This window comes from Cricetulus griseus, chromosome 2 (assembly GCF_003668045.3).
Source record: "Cricetulus griseus strain 17A/GY chromosome 2, alternate assembly CriGri-PICRH-1.0, whole genome shotgun sequence".
Classification (NCBI taxonomy): Eukaryota; Metazoa; Chordata; class Mammalia; order Rodentia; family Cricetidae; genus Cricetulus; species Cricetulus griseus.
In genome coordinates this window covers 101896045-101918752 of record NC_048595.1, presented here as the reverse complement: position 1 = coordinate 101918752, position 22708 = coordinate 101896045, and the positions used below count along the sequence as shown (strand labels likewise).

The 22708-nt window shown below is 43.3% G+C and overlaps 1 protein-coding gene across 5 annotated transcripts; it reads right to left on the bottom strand.

Moving 5' to 3' along the window:
* Positions 1-599: 599 nt before the first annotated feature.
* Aptx (aprataxin) lies at positions 600-22385 on the bottom strand. 5 transcript variants are annotated; one of them, XM_027403367.2, is made up of 9 exons: positions 22266-22385; positions 21022-21104; positions 15637-15773; positions 13615-13661; positions 13087-13386; positions 11612-11671; positions 9294-9520; positions 2005-2108; positions 600-849 (listed from the first exon to the last, which is right to left on the bottom strand). In XM_027403367.2, the coding sequence occupies exons 3-9, from the start codon at positions 15767-15769 to the stop codon at positions 695-697; spliced, it is 1026 nt and encodes a 341-aa protein (XP_027259168.1). In that variant the 5' UTR covers positions 15770-15773; positions 21022-21104; positions 22266-22385; the 3' UTR covers positions 600-694. The 5 variants fall into 5 exon arrangements, with proteins under 5 accessions (XP_027259168.1, XP_027259170.1, XP_027259172.1 ...); XM_027403369.2 differs by lacking the exon at positions 22266-22385 and adding an exon at positions 22113-22259; XM_027403371.2 differs by lacking the exon at positions 22266-22385 and adding an exon at positions 21910-22055.
* Between the last annotated feature and the right edge of the window lie 323 nt (positions 22386-22708).

Genomic DNA, 22708 nt, shown 5'->3' with positions numbered 1-22708 from the left:
AGGCACATTGGGAAAAACTTTATCTGAAGTTTGCTGTATGTTCTGTAATTCTCAAGAGCTGTGGCTGGAGCCACAGTTAAACCTCTGCCTGAAGCTGACAGTACACACTGCCCTGGCTGCCCTCAGCACAGACTGCACTGTTAACACTGTGCCAAATGTTACCACTTCCTCCGCAGACAGTCACATGCAACCCATCTCTCTGTGCAGATGACTGCCACACATTTTCGCTTCGACACACAGCCTAGTACAGTAGACTGAAAGCCTCCTCATAGAGGGAAGAAGACTATCGTAGAGCAGATTAAAGTCAGAGAACTAGACTCTCTAGAACCTCAGCTACCCTGATGAAAAGATACTACATAGTCTGGGGGAAGGGGAAGGGTAGGAACAAAATATATTACTAGCCCTCTGCTTTTACATCCTGCATTTGAGTCTCAAGCTGGTTTTGTTTCCTCCTCTCATCAGTTAGGCCTGACATGGTCCTGGTAAGGTGCTCAGAGATGTCCCAGCTTCCACCACCAGAGAATATACCCATACAAACCCAAATTCCCAAGTCCTGAACTAAGCAGTCACCCCATGTGGCCCCTCAAGAAGAAATAAGCTTTGCTTTGAAAAGCTGCATGTTTTAGTTCAGGACTGCGTGGGGCACAGACAATGCAGACAGCCCTGGCACTGCACTCCGTCTCCGGGGAGAGTGTCACCCGCCCCAGTGCTTCCTGAGGTGCTCTTTCAGCTGCGGGATGGAAGGCAGCAACTGCTGACACTTGTGGCAACGAAGAGGCAGCTTCAAGAGTTCAGAAGTCCCTTCTTGAACAGTCACTCTACCAACTTCTTGAACCATCTTGATCACAGCTGCAAACAAGAAGTAAAGTTCAGAAGACAGCTACTCTGAACAGTCATTAAGATGCCAAGAAAAAGGCTAAAAACATGACTATCAACATATCTGCTATGCTAAGGCTCATGAACTTGAAGATAAGACTTCACACTGGGAAAATGCACTTGACCAGATTTTAAGTCTCAGCAACCTACCTTTGAGATGATGCACTCCTTCAGGACACACTCCATGTACCACAACATAGGCCTATCATCACGCTTTTCCTCGAGTGGATCTTTGCTAAACAGTAGCTGCCCCATTTACACCACAGTAGTACTGGTTGCGTAGAAAATAATCTGAGAAATGCTTACATCCCAAATATACACAGTATTCATGAAGCACTGCTAACAGGAGAGAGCCCCAAACTCCTGCTCAACTCTGCCAAAGAGACAAAGAACTACTGAGACCCTCTCACCCAAGAACTCTGTTAGCATTTGGACATGAAGTGTCCCCCCTAAAGCCTCATGAATTGCAAGTGTGGTCTCCAGATGTTGATGCTATTTGGTGAGATGATAGAAACTTTAGGAGGTGGGACCTACCTGGAGAAAATAGGTCACCGGGTACACCCTTGAGGCTGTGTTTTGTCCCAAGTCCCTTCCCTAGGCCCTCTCTCCTCTTTCTTTCTCTCAATCCCTGGCTACCAATAAGAGAGCAGCTTTACTCGTCCCATCCCTCCCTGCCAGTGTGCTCCCTCACCATAGCCCAGCAACAGAGCCACGGACGCGTCCTCTGACACTATGAACCGAAACAACTTTAATTTCTTAGTGTATGTCAGGTATTCTGTCACTGTGACAAACAGCAGAGCATGGCTAGCACAGACTCTCAGATTCAGCACCAGCTCCCACACATCTTCCTAGAGAAGAGTCTACCCCAGATAACAAGAACACCTGGCAGATTGGGCGGCATTAACTCCTCTGCTGTCAAAATGAAACACTTTTGAGCCCAACGTAACAGCTGACTGGGTCCTTCCAGGATGCTCACAGCAACGCAGCAATCTTATTACAGTGAAACATTCTCGTTCATTCTAGGAGTGCCAGTTTTTCAGAGATCACTAAATGTATGTGGGTCATTTGAGGCCAGGTAAAACATCCAAGAAAATGAAATAAATATTTTTTTAAAAGAATATTATTTACCTTGTGATTCCAGAAAGTATTCTGTATTGAAAGAATTCCAATGTTTTTTGTTTTTAAGGCAAGGAGAATCAAAATCCTGGCTGATCACATGAAGGTGTACATGGCTAGTTGAAAGTTGAAAATTTGAGTATTAGAAACTATGATTTAATCAAAATGACACCAGTTAAAGTACAGGTACATAAAGTTATGATGCTGTGTTCATTCAATGCAATATACCCATTCATTTAGTTGAGAACAGTAAATGCTTGGGAGACAACATACGGAGCAAAGTGCTTGCCATGTGTGATGGATAGTTTTACATCAACTTGACACAAGCTAAAGTCATCTGAGAGGATGCAACCTCAATTAAGAAAATGCCTCCAGCCAGGTGGGGGTGCCACATGTCTTTAATCCCAGCAGTCAAGAGGCAAAGGCAGGTGCAATCTATGTGAGTTTGAGGCCAGCCTGGTCTACAGAGTGAGTTCCAGGACAGCCAGGGCTACATGGAGAAACCCTGTCTTGAAAAACAAAAACTAAAACAAGAAAGAAAAAAAAAATGACTCCTTAAGATCAGGCTGTATGAAAGCCTGTGGGGCATTTTCTAAATTAGTGATTGATGGGATGGGGCCACCCCTGGGCTGGGTGTCCTGAGTTCTATAAAAAGCAAGCCATGAGGAACAAGCCAGTAAGCAGCACCCCTCCAAGGCCTCTGCATCAGGTTCTGCTTCCAGGTTCCTGTACTGTCTGAGTTCCTGCCCTGACTTCCTTTGATGAAGAGCAGCAATATGGAAGTGTAAGCCAAATAAACCCTTTCCTTGGTCATGGTGCTTCATCACAGCAATAGTAACCCTAATTGAGACACCATGCAAGCACAAAGACCTAAATGTAATCTTCAGCCCTGAGGTGAAAAGGCCAGGCATAGCAACACATACTCTCCTAGCACTGAGGAGACACAGCTTGCTGGCCAACCAGTCTAGCCAAATCAGCAAGCTCCAGGTTCAGTGAGTATCCATGTCTCAAAAAATAAGGTGAAAGCTAGATATGGTGGTACATGCCTTTAATGTCAATACTCTGGAGGAAAAGACAGCAGGGTCTCTGTGAGCTCCAGGGAAGCCTGGTTTGCATAGCAAATTCCAGGCCAGCCAGAGCTACACAGTGAGAACCTGTCTCAAATAAATAAGTAAATAAATATTAAAATAAAAAAGGAGAAAATCAATTAGCTACACACACACACACACACACACACACACACACAAGAATATTTAGTGCTTAGTAAGTACCTAATCAAACCTAGAACTGGGAATTTAGTAGTGAATAATATACACAAGGACTCTAAATCTAGAATAATGACATTCTAATGAAGAAAGACAAATAAGCAAGAAAAATCCAAGTCACTAAAGAAGGTGCCAGGCATGTTGGCACATGCCTTAAATTTCAGTACTTGGGAAGCTAAAGTAGGAGGATCCTAAACCCAAGGCCAGCCTGGGCTACACAGTGAAACCTGTCTTAAAAAAAAAAAAAAAAGGAATAACGAGTTGAGAAAAGAAAGGGGTTCAGTAGAAATAGGAGGAGGAGGCAAGAATAAGAGTATACACATATATGAAAATGCCATAATGAAACCCATTATATGTAATTATTGTACACTAATAAAAGAAGAAGAAATTAAGAGGAGGAAGGAAGAAAAGGGAAGGAGAGAGAAGTGGGACAGTGACTAGGGCTGGAGCTAGTTAATTGTGCCCAGAGAAGACCTCTGCCAGGTAAAGCAAGAGCAGAGGCCAAATTCAAAGCCCTGGGGCAAGCAGCAGCTTGGTGTAAGCATGGAACACAAAGGAGGTGATATGGCCACAGTATATGACCAGAAATACTAGAGCCGAGGAACAGGAATTCAGCAAGAGCCAGATCATGATGGGCCTAAAGGCCTGTAAGAGTGTTGTTCTATACTGACCGAATTAGGGAGCTGCTGAAGAGTTTAAGAAGACAATTTCCCACTTGTACCTTTAAAAGATCACTCTGGCTGTTGGGAAAAAGAGATGGGGGGCTTGTAAGACAGGACATAGGGAGATCTGCTACAAAGCAACTGCAACAGTCAATGGCAAAAACCAGCATAGCTTACACTAGAGCTGGGCTGTAGCAGAGATGACCAAAAAACAGCCCAATTTTGGTCATGTTTTAGAAGAAATCCAAGAAGATTTACTAACTTTCTGGGTGCAGTTTTAGGCAGTGCTACTTGTTGAGATGGAAAAAGGTACAGGGAAAGGACATGCAGTTCAAACTAAGTTAATTAGGCTGAGTCGATGGCTCCTGCAAGCATGAGAATCTGAGTTTTGACCCCTAGAACTCACATTAAAAAAAACAGTCATGGTCATGTACTTGAAGTCCCACACTAAGGAGGTGGAGACAGGTGGACTCCTGGGGTTAACTGACCAGCCTAGCCTAATCAGCAAGTCCCAGGTCAGAGAGAGTTCCTGTCTCAAAAAAACAAAGTAGATGCACCGGAGGGGAAAGACACTTGAGGCTCACAAGCATGTGTGCATCCACATGCACGCACGCACGCACGCACGCACGCACGCATGCACATATACACATAATTGTACTTTGTTTAAGTAGAATGACTTTTTGTATAACTTTCATTCTTGGAAATAGTAGTATTTCATTTTGAATCATTAATAATCAAAAGCTACCAGTATGTGTGCAGCATCCAAAATGGAATATAAGCAGTAACGAACAAGCAAATGAATAAAAATGAAGGGAACCACACTGAAGAGTGTGAGAAAAAAATAACTACTTTTGAAAACAATATTTTGACTAGATGCCGTAACACTATAAAAGGGTTGAGGACTTATCACAAACACTGTACTACAGCAGTAAATGTCTCTGCACAGGATATGGGTTAACAATTCTATAAGTATATTATACATATGCCAGGACTGAACACATAAGTGAACTCATTATAGTGAATGGCATCCTGTCTCTCACTAATAGAGAAAGAAGACACAAAAAAGGAAGTGGGAAAACAAGATGTGTGTTGCTCGTAGAGACGGGCTTGGAGGAATGGTGCCAGCATGATCTGGAAGCCTAGCAGGGTCGAGTCTGAGAGGAGAACCAGCAGCAATTACCCTTTCCCTTTTGCATATACAAATACAAAGTCAGAGATGGGGAGAGGGCTTAGGATGTGTGTGTTATTTCCTGCTCTACCACTTAGATGATGTAGAAGCAAAGACACCCTAAAGTCAACTACTTCCCTCATTATAGAAACCTGGTATCAAGACCTCTCTGGAGATGATGAACCTGAGGTATCTTGTAGGAACAGAAAATAAACCTTAAAAACTGTTAGGGCATGGAGGGACAAAGAAGCCAACCTACAGGAGCTTTCAATGACCAAAGATGAAACAATTTAAGAAAAGCAAATGATAGAAACTAAAATACTGAATTAGAATGTACAGAACATCCATGAGATGAGTCTATACTTGAAACAAAGGAGAAGGCACAGCTTCCACACTCAGAAGTCCAGTTTATACATTAGATGGAGAAATATAAAACCATCCCTGGGAAAAAAGCATAATAATCGCATTGCAGGCAATAGAGCTCAGTGTGGTGCATCAAATTAGTGATCCCAGAACTAGGGAAACTGAGGCAGGATGACAACTCTGAGTTCAAGGTCAGCCTGAGCAAAACAGCAAGTTCCAGGTTGACCTGGATACAGAGTAAAGTCTGTCTCAAACAAATAAATAAAAAATAAAACTAAGATAAAATCTACCAATAGAAAATAAAATAATGGATCAACATAGTAAAAATGGCAATCTTGCCAAAAGCAATCTACAGATTCAATGCAATCTCCATCAAAATCCTAACAAAATTCTTCACAGACCTTGAAAGAACAATTCTCAACTTTATATGGAGAAACAAAACACCCAGGATAGCAAAAACAACCCTGTAAAATAGAGGAACTTCTGGAGGCATCACCATCCCTAACTTTAAGCTCTATTACAGAGCTATAGTCCTGAAAACAGCTTGGTATTGGCACAAAAATAGACAGGTAGACCAATGGAATAGAGTTGAAAACCCTGATATTAACCCACACACCTACGAACACCTGATTTTTGACAAACAATCCAAATATATACGCTGGAACAAAGAGAACATCTTCAACAAATGATGCTGGCATAACTGGATGCAAACATGTAGAAGAGTACAGATAAATCCAAGCCTTTTGCCCTGCACAAAACTTAAATCAAAATGGATCAAAGACCTCAACATAAACCCAGCCACACTGAACCTACTAGAAGATAAAGTGGGAAATACCCTTGAATTAATTGGTACAGGAGACCGCTTCCTGAACATAACACCACTGAGATCAACAATTAATAAATGGAACCTCCTGAAACTGAGAAGCTTCTGTAAGGCAAAGAACATAGTCAGCAAGACAAAACGACAGCCCACAGATTGGGAAAAGATATTCACCAACCCCACATCTGACAGAGGGTTGATCTCCAAAATATACAAAGAATTCAAGAAGCTAGTCTCTAAAACACCAAACAATCCAATTAAAAAATGGGGTACAGAACTAAACAGACAATTCTCAATAGAGGAATCTAAAATGGCTGAAAGACACTTAAGAAAGTGTTCAACATCCTTAGCCATCAGGGAAATGCAAATCAAAACCACTCTGAGATATCATCTTACTCCTGTCAGAATGGCTAAAATCAAAAACAACAATGACAGTTTATGCTGGAGAGGATGTGGAGAAAGAGGAACACTTCTCCACTGCTGGTGGGAGAGCCAACTTGTACAGCCACTTTGGAAATCAGTATGGTAACTCCTCAAGAAAATGGGAATGAGTCTATCACAAGATCCAGCAATTCCACTCCTAGGCATATACCCAAAAGAAGCACATTCATACAATAAGGACATCTGTTCAACCATGTTCATAGCAGCATTATTTGTAATAGCCAGAAACTGGAAGCAGCCTAGATGCCCCTCACCGAAGAATGGATAGAGAAAATGTGGTACATTTACACAATGGAGTACTACTCAGCAGAAAAAAAACAATGGAATCTTGAATTTGCAGGAAAATGGATGGAACTAGAAGAAACCATTCTGAGCGAGGTAACCCAATCACAAAAAGCAAACATGGTATGTACTCACTCATATGTGGATTTTAGACAGAGTAAGGGATTACCATCCTACAATCCACACTGCCAGAGAAACTAGTAAACAAAGACCCTAAAAGAGACAAACTTTGTCCCCTGGAGAAGGGGAAAGGGTCACCATCCCCTGAGCAAATTGAGAACATGGGAAGAGGGGGGAGGAAGCTAATTTACCCCTTACAGTCAAAACTTTCTGAAGTGGTGGATGTGGCCCTTTAAAGTTTCCGAGCATCCATCTCCTTCTAACAAGTGGTTTGCTTATCATCTTGACATGGTTGGTCACTTTCTATGGGAATTTACTTCTAAATATGTACTGTGTAGTTTTAAAAAATAGTTTGTGTTAAGCATGTGTTCTCATTCATATAAACTGTTTAAAAACTAAAAAAAAAAGAAAAGAAAAGAATGGATCTAAATTTGAGCAATAAGGTTCTAATAATCTTAAAATATTTCCCCCATGATAGTCATCAGTTAAAAAAGGAAAAACAGTAACTCTGAGTGAAGAACCTTGGCAGGCAACACCTCAACAAAATGACCAACAGGTCACAAGTCACCTCAACACCACTCACTTCTGACATGATGAGGACACCATGGATATCACAATACACCCAAATTAAAAGATATCTCCCTACCAGGCATGAGCCTCATACCTGAGGCCAGCACTTAAGAGGCAAAAGCAAAAGGATCATAAATTGAAGCCTGGCCATGTGGTGAGTTAAGTGTCAGCCTGGACCTCAGAGAAACCCAGAATCAAAAACACAAGAAGAAAAGACAGACATCCTACAAACAGCCAGTACCCATCAAAGGTATCAAGGTCAGGACCTCAGACCAGAGGCTAAGGACAGACAAAAAGTAAATTTTACATGAATCCTGAAGCAGGAAAAGAACATTTTAGCAAAAACAGTTGAAATTCAAACAAGTATAGCATTTAAGTAGTGGTGGTATTACAGCAAGTGTTTGCTCTGCTTCAGTTTTTATATTTTTGTATTTTCTAAATTAAAAATAATGCTTTATAGTAGGAAATTTTATTACATTTTCCTTTGTTGTTAGGTTTTGTTTGTTTTTTAGAAAGTGTCTCGCTCTCATATTTTTCTATTACATTTATTTAAAAATTGCATCAGGCTGGAGATGTTGCTCAGTGAGACAGTGCTTATCTAGCCTGCATTGATCCCCAGCATTGCAAAACCAGGCATAGTGGCCCATGCCTATAACCCCAACATGCGGGAGATAGAGGCAGGAGGATCAGGAACACATGACCAACCTTGGCTACCTAGAGCCCTATTTCCAAATATGTAAATAAAGATAAAAGTAGAGGAACAAAAGCATGCTTAATGACAATCAACTATGCTAAGGGGCTGCAGAGATGGCTCAGCAGCTAAGAGTACCAGCTGCTCCTCCAGAGGGCCTGGGTGTGATGCCCAGCACTGACGTGGTAGTTAACAACATCTGTAACTCCAGCTCCTAGGGATCCCATGTTCTCTGCTGGTCTCCATGGGCACTAGGTGCACACATGGTACATGGATATACATGTAGGCAAAACAACCATACACAAAATAAAAATAAATCGCAAAAAAAATTTTTCAATGGTTAGCCAGGAACAGTAGTAAACACCTATAGCCCCAGCCTCAGGAAGCTGATGTGAGGAGGGTTCAAGAATACCAGGCAGAAAAAAAGATTGCCAGGCAGCAGTAGCACATGCCTTTAATCCTAATGCTCACAAGGCAGAAGTAGGTGGATCTCTGAGTCCAAGGCCAGCCTGGTCTACAGAGTGAGTTTGCAAGTTAAAAAGCTTACTTTTTGAGCTGGGTGGTGGTAGGCATACACCTTTAATCCCAACACTCAGGAGGCAGAGGCAGGCAGATCTCTTGTGAGTTTAGGTCCAGCCTGGTCTACAGAGCGAGTTCCAGGACAGGCTCCAAAGCTACACAAAGAAACTCTGTTGGGGTAGTGGGGGACTTACATTTTGAGAGAAATAAAAAGCTTCAAGGGACTAAATTACAGGCAGAAGCAGGAACTTGGGCTTATAGGCAAGTAAGGCAGGCCCAAGATTTGGCCTGCCTGCTCAGAAACATCCCACCTTCCCTGGGTCTGGAAACTACCTGACTCTTAAGTTCATACTGATATCATGAACCAAAATGGAGGGCACCATCTCACCCCACGGCTTACCTCATGCTGGGAATGGCATGGTAACCCAGCCGGAAGCTCAGTTTGCTGGATCCAGCGAAATCTGCAATCACCTTTTCCCCTACAGTGTGCATATGTTTGAGAAGTTCAAGGTGTTCACTGGTCACAGCCTTCAGACTGGAAATGGAGGCCCAGGGTAAGACCAGCCAATGGTGACGGGCCTTGGGGTACTTATCCTTAATCACTACCACCACATCATCTTTGTAAACCTAGCAGGGAGCACACAGGAAAGAAAGAAAGAGATGTCAGCTGAGGATCTTTGCGCAGGTGCTGCCATACTCATCCTGTCACTTAAACACAAAACCCTGTGCAAAAAGTGTTAAGAGCTGGAGGCAGACACAGTGTCTTACATCAGTCACATTACACAGTGCCGAATCAGAGCCTGTATTTTCAAACACCACACTACATAGGACAGACACAGAGAAGATATACTACACTAAAGAGTTCTCAAGGCCTCACGTTAAATCTCCACAGGTAGAGTTCAATCGCAGACTCTTGAACACAGACTACATGTGTGTGGATTTCAAAGAGCCCTACCTGAAGCGAACCTCAGAGGCTCCTCCAAGGATGGTAGCTGAATTCAGACACGAAGACAGGTGTTATGACAGTCACCACACGTTATCTGATGATCCCCTCAAAGGGACCATGCTCAGGTTAGCACAATTTCTTTTTTTAACATTTACTACTTATTTGGGGGAAATCATAGGACAAGTTAAGGAGCTTGTTCTCTCCTTCTACAGTGCTGATTCCAAGGATCAACTCAAGTAATAAGCCTTGGCAGCAAGCACCCTTACCCACTAAGCCATCCTGCTAGTCCAGTTTCTCTTAATAGCAGACAACATGTTCATCTGAAGAAGTGGGCTTCTGATGGGGGATGTCCATATATATTTCTCTTATTAATAGATGAATAAAACAGTTTGGCCAATAGAGGCAGGAAGAAAGGTGGGACTAGGAGAAGAGAAGAATTCTGTAAAAGGTAGGCAGAGAGAGACTGGAAAGAGACTCGATGTAAGAGAGACCAGGAGGATAGGACGTGCCAGGAGTTCTCTGGTAAGATAAGGCCATGTAGAAATACATAGATTCATAGTTGTGGGTTGATAATTAAGACAGAGCTAGTCAATAAGAAGCCCTAGCCATCGACCAACAATTTTATAGTTAATATAGCTGTGTGTGCTTATTTAGGGCTGAAGGATGGCGGAACCTGGCAGGAAAGACACTCCAGCAACAGGTGTCTCCCCAAAGACCTCCAGTTACTACTTTTAAATTTTTTATAAAACCACTTCATTGTAACAAACTCACAAACAAAAACTACCACACAGCTAGATTAAGGTAGCCACTCAAACAAACACTTGCCCATAACCAAATGCTATACATCTCATAGTTAGAATGGCCATTCTGAAGCTGTGGAGCTTCACTTGGGGTTTAATATTTTCATTATCAATTACAATTTTATGCACATATCTGCCACAAAAAAAGAAGAAAACCTATGACAGAGTTCAAACTAGAGAAAATTAGTTTATATGCTCTTTCACAATTCATATGTTCATCAACAGATGAAGAGAGAATGAAAATGTGCTATACATACAAAATGGAGTATTATTTAGGAAATCAGAGGCTGGGTATGGAGGCACACCAGCACTCAGGAGGCAGAGGCAGACAAATAATGAGTTTGAGGACAGCCTGGTCTACACAGCAAGTTTTAGGTGGCTCTGGTTAAGAGCACTGGCTGCTCTTCCAGGGCATCCTGGTTTGATTCCCACACCCACACAGAGGTTCACAATCATCTGTAACTCCAGTCCCAGGGGATCCACCTTCTTCTGGCATCCCCAGGCACCAGGCACTTGAACAGTGCATAGACATACATGCAGACAAAACACCCTACACATTAAAATAAATCAATACAAATTTTTGAAAAGAAAAGGAAAAAATGAAATCACAAAATCTACAGGAAAATGGATGGACTTATAAATTATATTAAGCAAGGTAACCCAAAATCAAAAAGAAAAGACTCCACATTCTCCTTCATGTGTGTCTCCTAGCCTCTAATGAATGTATGCATGTATATGTGGGAACAGCTGTAAGTGTGAATATGATATGAAGGACAGAATGTAGGCAAAAAGAAGAGCCTAGTGACTACTTAGTACCCATGTGGAAGCCACTTGTTCTCACAGAAAAGTCCAATAAATCAGAATCCCACTAGGAAGAATGACATCCTTTGGCTTCAGTTACAATTACCAATTCTGTAGAATGGTCATGTACAACTTATCAGACACTTATAAATTATAAAATTTTATTCTGACCTGCATTTTGGGGTCTTTCATAGAAATCTTCAAGCCTTGACTCCAGTGGCCCAGTGATTCCTAAATAAAAAAGGCAATGTAAATACATATGCCAGTAATTAAGTGTAGCTAATACTGCATGACAGCCAAGTCCAAATAAAACATGGAAGTAATGTTAGTTTTTGAGAATTAAACTTCCTTTGCTTCAGTCTGTTGCCCTTAGGACCACAAGCCTCTCTGTTGTCTTCCTATATTTAGACCTGGGGGTAAGGATGGAGGTGGAACTCTGTCCTTTGTGAAAGGATTATGGTCCCAACAAGAGCATCTGCGATTACCTGGACAAGACTGGGCCAAAAAACATCCCCTTGTTGGGGGACAGAGAGGACTTATGAGAGGGCTCACGAGGCTCCTCCTCTCCCAAAGGATATACAAGCAGCTAACAACTGCTGGAGAGGGAGACTCCTCTTTGATGGGGTAGTCACCCATAAGCTGCCTCCAAGTAACCAAAATTAAACTCACTAGTTCATCAAGTTAGACTTGGGTGGAATGGTTTGTCTGTCATTAGTGCCATATCTGGGGTGAACAGACATCTGCTCACATTCCCCCAGGAAAAGTTCTGTAAAGCCAAGACCACCAGAGTACAATCAGCCTTCTTTGCCTCTCACACTCCAGCTGCAGCCTAGCCAAGTTTCTATTCTGACATTAACTTGTGAATTACATATCTATGAGTACTGCATCGTTAACCAATAGGTAAACAATCAAATGACCCATTTTAGTGTTCAATGTTAATTACACTACACAGGGAGTAGAGGAAACCCCTAGTGACTGTGTAAGAAGTGGATGAAGACCTAAATGAATGTGTGTTGTTGACATGACCAGCCATGTCAAGGACCTCAGTACCTAGACCCACGGAAATGGCAAAGCCTTCCCAGGGTAAGGCCCAGAGGGATGGCAAAGCCTCTGATCCTAGTACCAGTGTTTACAAATGGCTGGCTGGTGTATGCAGAAACTATCAACTGCAGCTTCCTCTTTCCAGATGTTTACAGCCTGAGACACCTGCCTCCTTGTTCAGCTCTCTACAATAAACCCACCTCCTCGATTTAGATATATAAAAGAATCAGACTGAGTTTCTGGTTGATGGTCCATCTCCACTAGAGAGTACAGATGACCTAATCCCAGCTTTTCTGTATGTGTGTCTGTGTGTCTATCCTTTCTTCATTTCTTTGTTGTTCCAGTTAGGTCAATCCCTAAGCCTACTGACTGTCCTATCTTCCTTCAAGTAGTTTACACCATAAATTTAATAGAAAAGCATATAAAGGGACATTCACCAAGTGATTTTCAGGCCACAAACAAGTGACTCTTTCATCATGGTCAACAACCCTCATTATGATTAATACCAACTCGCCTGTGTCTGAGCTTTATAGTGTACAAAACAATTAAGCGGTCATTATATCTCATTTCATCTCTACATCATCGGTCAATCACACTATTCTCACCTCTTTGGTGACTCCATCCTTGCTCTTCTTAGAAGGCACACAGCACTGGCTGGGGCTGCCCCCAGGGGCTAGCCCTGTCCCAGACTCAGCTTCCTGAGCAGTATCCATCTCCTCACCATCATAGTCTGACCTCTTTCTCTTCCTTTGTGTTTCTAGGTCAGGACTCTTTGCTACTTCCTCAAACTCTACAATGTATGGATACAGTTCATTCACCATGTGGAGAACCTGGCCAGGCTGCAGCTTCATCTCTTGGTCCTTCCCAATGACGACTGAGTCAATGCTGGTGGGATTGACCCCCACCTGTGGAACCACAATCATAATGTAAGTATAGTAAGTATAGCAGTGGTAATGCCATCAGTAATAGAGCTGCTGCTGTATTAACCACTTACTGTGCAGACACCCTGCCTAAGCTCACTGCATCACTTCCACCCATGACAGGGGAGCTTTCATTAGCTAGCACAGTCTAAAGCAACAGCATAAGAAAACTATCAAGTAATAAATGCAAATCCCAGTCACAAACACACATACCTGCTTTACTTTGACATAGCCTTTGTTACACTCTGCTTTCAACTGTACTGAAAGACATAAGAAAACATTAAACTCAGATGCAACCAGAACGAGGTACTCTGTTTTCCCTAAGGACAACAAAGCCTGACTGCTGCAGACAGCCCACAGATGAGCCTGATCTGCATGTGCCTGGGCCTACAAATCCCACCAACTTCTAACAGCTTCAGACCCTTCCATAAAATGTCCATCAGTGAGCTTGGCATGGTGGCACATGCCTATAACCCCAGACTTGAGAAGTGAAGTGAAGATCAGGAGTTCAAGGCCAGCCCTGGTTGCATAGTCAGTGTGTGAAGTCAATCCTGAATATGTAAGAACAACTTAACCCCCACTTCTCACCCCAAAAAACAATTTATACCGGTGCATGAACTCCCTTAGCTACTGCTGAAAACCTGGAAAGAGGGGGTGCTGGAAAGATGGCTCACTGGCTATGAGTACTTACTTACTGTTGCTTTTTCCAGAGGACCTGAGTTTGGTTCCCAGCACCCACACTTGACAGCTCATTAGCACCTTTGACCCCAGTTCCAGGGGACTCTGATGTCTCTGGCCTCCACAGGGAACTGTACTTAAATACATCCACACAGAGACACACATATAATTTTAAAAATAATAAAAATAAATCTTAAAAGCAAACAAATGCTCAGTATCTTTCCCTTCTCAAAACTGGCTGTGGTGGTGCACACCTTTAAATCCCAGCACTAAAGAGGCAGAGGCAGGTGGATCTCTGAGTTTGAGGCTAGCCTGGTCCACATAATGAGTTCCAGGACAGCCAAGGGTACATAGTGAGACCCTGTCTCAAACAAGTAAAAATAAGAAACTCTGAGGCAGCTTTCATGAATCCCCACAGCCTCCTGTGACAAAACTACTAGCCAGCTCAGGAGCACAGACTCTGCTAACAGGAGGAAAACTCCTAACACCTGGTTAGATAAGATTTCTACTAATAGAAGAAAACAAAATCTATCAAGAGTTGGAGCTGCAGCTAAGTGTCACTGGGCTTGCCTAACATGAGCCTCAGGGGTAGGGAACATTACTATCAAATGACTTCAACAGAGAAAGAGGAAAAAGATATGTCCTTAGAAAAAAGTCCAAGCTAGTCTGAAGGAATGGAAAGAAGGTTCTAGAAAAACACTGCAGGACTGGGCAGTATGAGTATGTGCGAGAAGGAAGGGCAATTTCAAACACTCATATTCAGATAAGTCAAAAAAGCATGTGGGGTTGAGATGGGGAACAAGAAGAGGCACCACATCTGCTCAGCAGGGAGGGCAGGCAGAAAGCTGGCAAACCCCCATACCCCTGCACTTGCTACTGTGAGGAGGGGACAGACAGAAGCAGTAGCCATTTGTATCCTGGACCTACTCAGCTCAACACTCCAGCACACTTGAACTAACTCCCACAGGAAAGTCCATACTCAACTGCTACAGGCCCCAACTCTGAATCTAGAACCTTAGGGTGATGGGGTCACACTGCAGGCAGGCAGGGGTAAGCATGCCCACGGTTTGCAGGAAAGTAAGTGTGTGTGTGTGTGTGTGTGTGTGTGTGTGTCCTCAGCTTTTCCCTTAGAACGTGAAAGACAAGCTGGATGCCACAGTCTTACAAAGATCTATCCTTTGTGTTAGGCAGTATGTAAAGGTTGGCACTGTCCCCATTGCATTTCAGCTTGGAGATTCCAGAATTTGTCTTGCTGCTCAATGCATAACCCCTGGGCAAAGCAGGGTCCAAGACTCAATCCTGCCACTCTAAGGTAACAAGAGGACAGCTGCCTGTTCCCATCCCTTACCTGAACCTGCATTAAGTGTTACTAAATGGTGAAGGCAGAATCCAGGATGAACCAGCACTGGTGTTAGCTAGAAGAACACAATTTATGAGCCTTATTTTGGGAATATATTAGGTTTTCCAGCAAGAACACCAGGAAATGTGTATCACTGGTTATCATTACCCCCATAACTATAATATAGTCATCCCCATATTTTATGACCAGTTAGTTACCTTGTTGTCGGGAACATTTCTTATCTGTGATCTTGGTCTCTGGACTTCGACCAATCATAACTGCTTCCAAATGGGGAAGTTTGATTCGCTGGTGCCGGCAGTCCTGTCTCACCAACCAACACACTCGCTTCATCGCTCTAAAAACAAAATAGGATCACTGGAGAACAAATCATCCAGGCCACGCCCAGCCTCACCACACACATGACTGTGAGGGTGTTCACAGAGGCAGGTTGACTTCACCTTCCTAGTCTCAACTTCCTCACCTATAAAGCTGTGATAATGACAGGACTCAGGAGGCTGCTGAGGATTAATGAGATAATGCAGGCAAACATTTACCTCTGCCAAACATGCTAAGCATTCAAATATTTGTTACACATTTGTTGATCTCCTGTGCTGGGCATTAGGCTACATGCAGAGGGTCCCTCAGAAGTGAGTAAAAGACTATTCCTATAATTTGAGGAGCTTGAAGTAGGGTATATAAGCAGACAATCCATACACTAGTCACTAGAATATGATCCAAGCACTGTAAGGGAGTAACATGTGACATTAGCCCCATGATAGGACTGACCCTTGAGAGTATTAAAAAGGCTTCATGAAGAAGGGGTATGTATACAGGATTTGGGTTAGGAAGGAGTGTACCTGTCGGAGAACCAAGAATTAAACAATGAAGATGCAGACAGAGAGAGAAGGTTGAGCATTAGGAGCACTCACAGCTCTTCCAGGGGACTCATATTTGCTTCACAACCATCTGTTAACTCCAAATCTAGGGGATCTAATGCCCTCTTCGTCCTCCATGGAACTACAGACACATGGTGCACTTACATATATACAAGAAAAACACTCACACACACAAATCTCAAAGAAAAACATGTTCTTCAGATCTCTGGTATCTTTATATGTATTCTCGCTCTCTCTCCACTTTGGAGGAGAGGGACGTTGAAGTCAGGGCTTTGCACATACTAGACAAGTATTATCCCACTGAACTTCACTCCTAGTCCTTATTTTATTTTATTTAAGAGACAGAGTGTGTGTCTGTGTATATTTGTGCTTGTCAGTGTTTGAACCACATGCATGCAATACCTGCAGAAGCCAGGAAATGACATGGAAAATCCCCTGAACTAGAACTACAAGCCATTGTGAGCCGCTGTATAGGTATAAATACACTAACTGCTAAGCCATCTCTCTAGCACCGCTTTTTTCCTTTTTCATTCCAGTCAGTGTCTCGCTTCAGCACTGGATAGCCAGGAACTTACTGTGTGGATGATCTGCTGGCCTCTGTCTCCTCCATATCAATTTTCAAGCTAGCCAAGACTGCATAGTGAGATCCTGCTCAAAAACAGGAGGAGGAGAAGGAAGACAAACCCAGAAGATACACTTATCTTCTGGTACCATTTGGAAAATACCAAAGGAGTGAAGAAAGGTATCAAACAAAAGATTTCTAATCTACCCAGACATGGCACATGACTTTAACCCCAGCACTAAGGAGACAAAGGCAGGCAGATCTCTGTGAGGTCTAGGCCAACCTTGTGTATATAACAAGTTCCAGAACAGCTACATGAGACTCTGTCTCAAAAGAGGGGGAAGGGCCCTAATTTGGAAGATGCCACTAGATAAAATGAATTTATAGGAAGACGCTATTTAGAAATGGAGGTGAAAAAACTGGAGAGATGGCTCAAAGGTTAACAGCACATGCTGCTCTTGGACAGACACCAAGTTTGATTCTTTGCTCCCAAGTCTGGCAGCTTGCAACTGCCTATAATCCTGGCTCCAGGGGATCTGACACGTGTGGCCTCTGTGGACACCTGGATTCACCACCTACTCACCCCCTTCCCCGACACACACATAATTAAAAACAAAAATAATTTTTTTCTTTTGAAAAGAAAAAGATGAAGAAAGACCAACTTCATATTGATTCCCTTGGCTATTATTTCGTTGAGGGGTAGTGAGTTTTGTTTTTGTTTTTTGAATGTTTGCTTGTTTGGGGGGTTGCTATCTTTTGTGAGAGAGAGGTGGGGTGTGTATACTGGGGACCAAACCCAAGGCCCTGACCTTCCTAAATAGGCAATCTACCACTGAGCTCCCTGAATTTTACATTGGAACACAATTATCTGGCATGGCTTGTGGAAGCTCCATGAGTTAAGCTGAGATACACCAACAGGAGAGTCGGGAAAATGGACTGACTGAATGTACTTGACAGGCATCAGCATGATGCATGTCACAGAAATTGAAGCAAAGAAAAAGGATGAGGTGAGCCAGGAAGGCAGAAGAGAGAATCAGGGCAAGATTAAGACTAGGTCTTCAAGATGTCTCTCTAGCCTCTAGAGCAGTGGTTCTCAACCTAATGCTGAGACCCTTTAATACAATTCCTCATGCTGGGTGACCCCCAATCACACAATTATTTTTGTTGCTACTTCGTAAATGGAAGTTTGCTGTTTGAATTGTAATATAAATATCTGATATGTAGGACATCTGATATGTGACCCCTGTGCAAGGGTCCTTCAAACACCAAAGGTTGAGAACTGCTGCTCTAGAACCATCAGTGCTCAAGCTCCTAACACCTGGGGAAAATCTTGCCTCTTCCCCAAGCAGCAACAATTCCCTTTGCCCAAGTACTATATCCAGAAACAAAGAACAAAAACCATATTCTCAAAAATGAGAATATTACCATCTGCAAAGACAAGACAGTGCAAGGCAGAATGAGCTAGGTACACCATCCCAGGAATTGATTAATGTGAGCCCATGCAGGCCAAAGAGGTTCAAAGTCCTCAGTCAGTCAGGAAAGGTTTCCAAAACCACCCAGTCAGAGACGGCCAGGAGCCAGGCCACTGAATGGTCTGGAAGGACTAGGAGAGGCCTCTCACTTTAAGAAGCACAAGTGACAGCACAGATTTCCACAAGGGAGAAGGCAGCCTGGGCCGCACCAGTAATGCTGCCTCAAGAGTCACCCGAAAAGGGGGCAAAAATTAATGAAAGAACACCAGCTGGGCTTCAACATAATCTGCAGCAGACAATGGCCACGCTTCACACTTCAGAGTAAGAAGAAACAAAAGCAGCACAAGAACACACCTAGCCAGCAGCCATGTGTGGGCCAGAAAGTCCAAAAGGTCTCTGAGAGGAGTGGATATGAGTATAAAGCCAGCTCTTCATCTAAGATCCTAAACCTGGGCTCAGCTGTGATAGTACTACAGGCAGGTCCCACTTACAATGCTATGTTCCATGGGGCATCTGTTTGTACCTGCTACAAATTGATGGATGGGCAGGTAATGGACAGAGAAGTGAAGCATGTCCTCATTGGGCACTGAGAAACAAGGCATATGACTGACAAAGAAGCCATCAAATAGTGCAGCTTCTGAGTAGGAACAGAGAGATCCAATAGACAGCTAGGAACATGACAAGACAGTGGAAATAGCCCTCCCTTCTACCACAAATATACACACATTTTATTCCCTGAAGTTCTTAAGTGGTGATGTTCCAATGCACCACTTCCTGGGAAGCTGATGCACTGACTGCAAAATGCTCACACAACAAACAAACAGTAGGTTGGCCCATTTGGGCCTCTAGAACCAACTCATAGGAATTAATGACTTTAGAATACAGGGAACACACAATGATGGGTGTTCCTGAATCTCAGCTGGACTCTCGAGCAAAATTCCACAAACTGAAAGTGTCAGGCCTACTTTAGCACTGTATTCCCAGCATTTGTTACTTGGCATACAACAAGCCTACAATAAATCAGCAAGCTTACAATAAATGTTTGCAGATAACTGATCAAATAACAACCCTCCCTAAGTTTTAAGGTTTTCTACCTTTTCTTTACTCCCCAGAGCTCCTCTTGGGTTCCTTGAGACAGGGTCTTACTGTGTAGCTCTAGCTGGCCTAGAACTTGCTATGTAGGCTAGAATGGTTTTAAACTCAGAGATCCACCTGCCTCTGCCTCCCAAGTGCTGAGATTAAAGGTGTGTGCCACCACACCCAATGGGTTCCTCCTCTTAAAGTAGAATGCCCCAAAAGAGGACCAGCTCATTCTACTATCCACCCTCCCCACTTCTGCAACGGTCTATTTGCTAAGTATACCACTATAGTATACCACCCTCTGATTAATTCTGATCTTTAGGGAACACAAATGACCTGACAATGACATGAGGCCAGAAATCTATCTGGAAGCACTGCTAGCACAAGAATTTTCTGGAACATACCTTCACCATAAGTAAACTAGCCAGCTGATAACTGAGCTTCTGCACTAGCACAACTAAGAAACTAGATTTTGTTGTTGTTTTTGTTTTTGTTTTTCGGGACAGGGTTTCTCTGTGTAACAGCCCTAGCTGTACTGAAACTAGCTCTGTAGACCAGGCTGGCCTTGAACTCACAGAGATCCGACTGCCTCTGCTTCTGCCTCCCAAGTGCTGGGATTAAAGGGGAGTGCCACCAGCACCTAGGTGGATTTTTTACTTTAGGCTTTGTTCCCAAGTTACATAACCACAAATGGTTATGGACCACTAATTGAATTTAAGACTCACGACTTCTAATTCCTCAAAGGTTACTTATTTCACAGAACTGACCCCACTGACCATTCTCACTCTTCCCTCCCTGGCCCACCCCCAGACACACAGGCAGGCATCCTTCCCCGAATACACATCCTTCAGGAATAAAGTGTTACAGCATGGCCCCTGAGTAAGTTATTCTAAACATGATATTCAGGTATTGACTTATCCTCCTCTCCTTCTTAAAAAACCCAGATCATTGACTTATCCTCCTCTCTTTCATAAAAAACCCAAATCGTAGTCAGATTTCAGGTCCTGTCTCCTCCCTGAAGCCAATGGAGTTGTCATCTTTCTTGTACATCTTACTGAATATAGTACAATAACTTTCACAGTTCTGATAGCCTTGGAAACAGACTCCCCACTGACTTCCCCTTCAAGAAACATTGAAGAAAGGTCCCTGGAGACCCCTACTGTGGGCACCTGGTCTTCTAGCCCAGGATCCCAGGTGTTCAGCATAACTTATTAAGAGCACACCACATAGTAGGCCCTGTGCTGAATGTTTCATTTACTTTGTCTCACTTTCACTCTATGGAAAAGTAAGGCTTGGATAAGCAAGTACCATGTCAAGCAACAAGGACACTGTGTGCCAGAGTTAGGATTTGAAAGAAATCTTTCCAAAGAATAGGTTCTTAACCACTACATGATATTGTTTGGGGCCTCACTCATTCAATCAATCAATCAAGATTATTTCATGCCTACTATCTATTTCATGCTATTCTAGCACTGGGATACAATAGTGAATACATATGTTCTACCTTCATAAACCTCTGATCTGAGAGAAGACTCAGAAATAATTATAATCAGTGTGGTATGACTTGTAGAAAAGTATTGTGGAAACACAAACCTTTAGTACCATGTGACGGCAGGTTTCCTGGAGATGGTGTAAGCAGTCTTGTAAATTTGGTTAATTTGGCAGAAACAGGCAGTCTAATTGAGCAATAAGAACCAGAAAATAAAATTAGGAGGACATTTCTAGGCAAAGGGAACAACAAGGACAAACACACAAAGACATAACACACTGCATGGAGAAGCTAAAGCTGAAGGCAGAGAAGGGACTGGGGACCACAACAAGGTCCAGATAATGCAGAGCCCCAAGGAACTTGCTGACAAGCTGAAAATTTTCAAGTAGATTTTCAATAGATTTTGTAATTCAGTAGACAATAATGTTGTTTGAAAGAATGGGGGAAAGAACAAATACATGAGCAGACAAGTCAATAACGACCAAGCAAGAAGGAATTGAACAAAGATTCCCTTACCAAGATCACCATGGGAAGAAGTATAAAAAACAAATATGCATTGCTTTCCCCATATGAAAAATTCTATAAAGATTTCTATGACAAAGGGCTGTAATCTCAGTACTCAGGAGACACAAGCAGGAGAGCCGGAAGTTTGAGGCCAGACTAATCTACATACTGTGACCCATCTTGAAAAAGAAAATTTGCCCAGGCCCAGTGGCATACGCTTGTATCCCATCACTGGGAAGTGGAGACAGGAGGATCAGGGATTTGAGGCCAACTGGGCTACCTGAGTCCTGATCTCAAATTAAGAGTGAAAGAGCGGCTCTAAGAAATCCCCAATATATGTCAAATTCTCAAACGTAATTTCCCATAAGTTCCAAACGGATGGAACTTCAAATACTCGTGCTTTGTGGAACCTCAGTCTCCACACTATTTGAGAAAGGCCTCGCTGCTTCCGGCATTCCTAAGGCCAGCCAAGGACACTGCTAAAGCACCTCAAATTACTCTAGGAGGGCGCTCTGGGCAGAAACATTTTCCCGACAAGCTGAACAGCCCCGTTGGCATGGACAGTGTCCACTGTTATCTATAAATTTTTTCAAGCTGATTTTGCGGCCAACTAGGTACAGGAGTCAAGTGGGGGGAGGGGCAGTGGAACAACGGGGCGGAGACTAGCACTCTTTTCCTGAAACACGCCCACCGGAGAAGGACGAAAGGGTGGAGCCTGGTCCGTCCAGAAGGAAGCCTCGAACTCGACACGCAAGGCCACCGCTCCGGGTTAGCAGCCCGGACCGAACGCCCCTGCCGGCTTCTAACCCAACCAGCAGAGGAAGCAGACCGACCACGAGCTTACCTCGACTGCAGACACCCACAAACCCGCTCGCGACTCCACTGCGCCTCGCCGCTTCCGGTGCTGGAAGATGATGTCATAAACGGCTGCCTAGCAACCAGTGATGATTCCACTGTGTCTTCGAGAATCGGCTGAAACGGTCTTTCGCCCGATGATACCCAGGTGGAAAAATGGTTCCTACCAGCCACTTGTTCACCCATGAGGAGAGCTTAGCCTTCTCTGAGGCACCTGGCTGTCACTGCCTCCCAGTCTTTGAATCATGAGAGATTTCAGGCAGCAATCTCTTGCGGCTTATATACGCAGCCATGTCGTCTCTTGACACTTCCTCAGAAGCTTGCTACATTTTAAGGCCATCTTTGAAAGGGAAGGAACGAACGAAGTTGGAGGTAGTGAGACAAAACTCATTCTGTAGCCCAAGCTGGCCTGGAACTCACGAAAATCCTCCT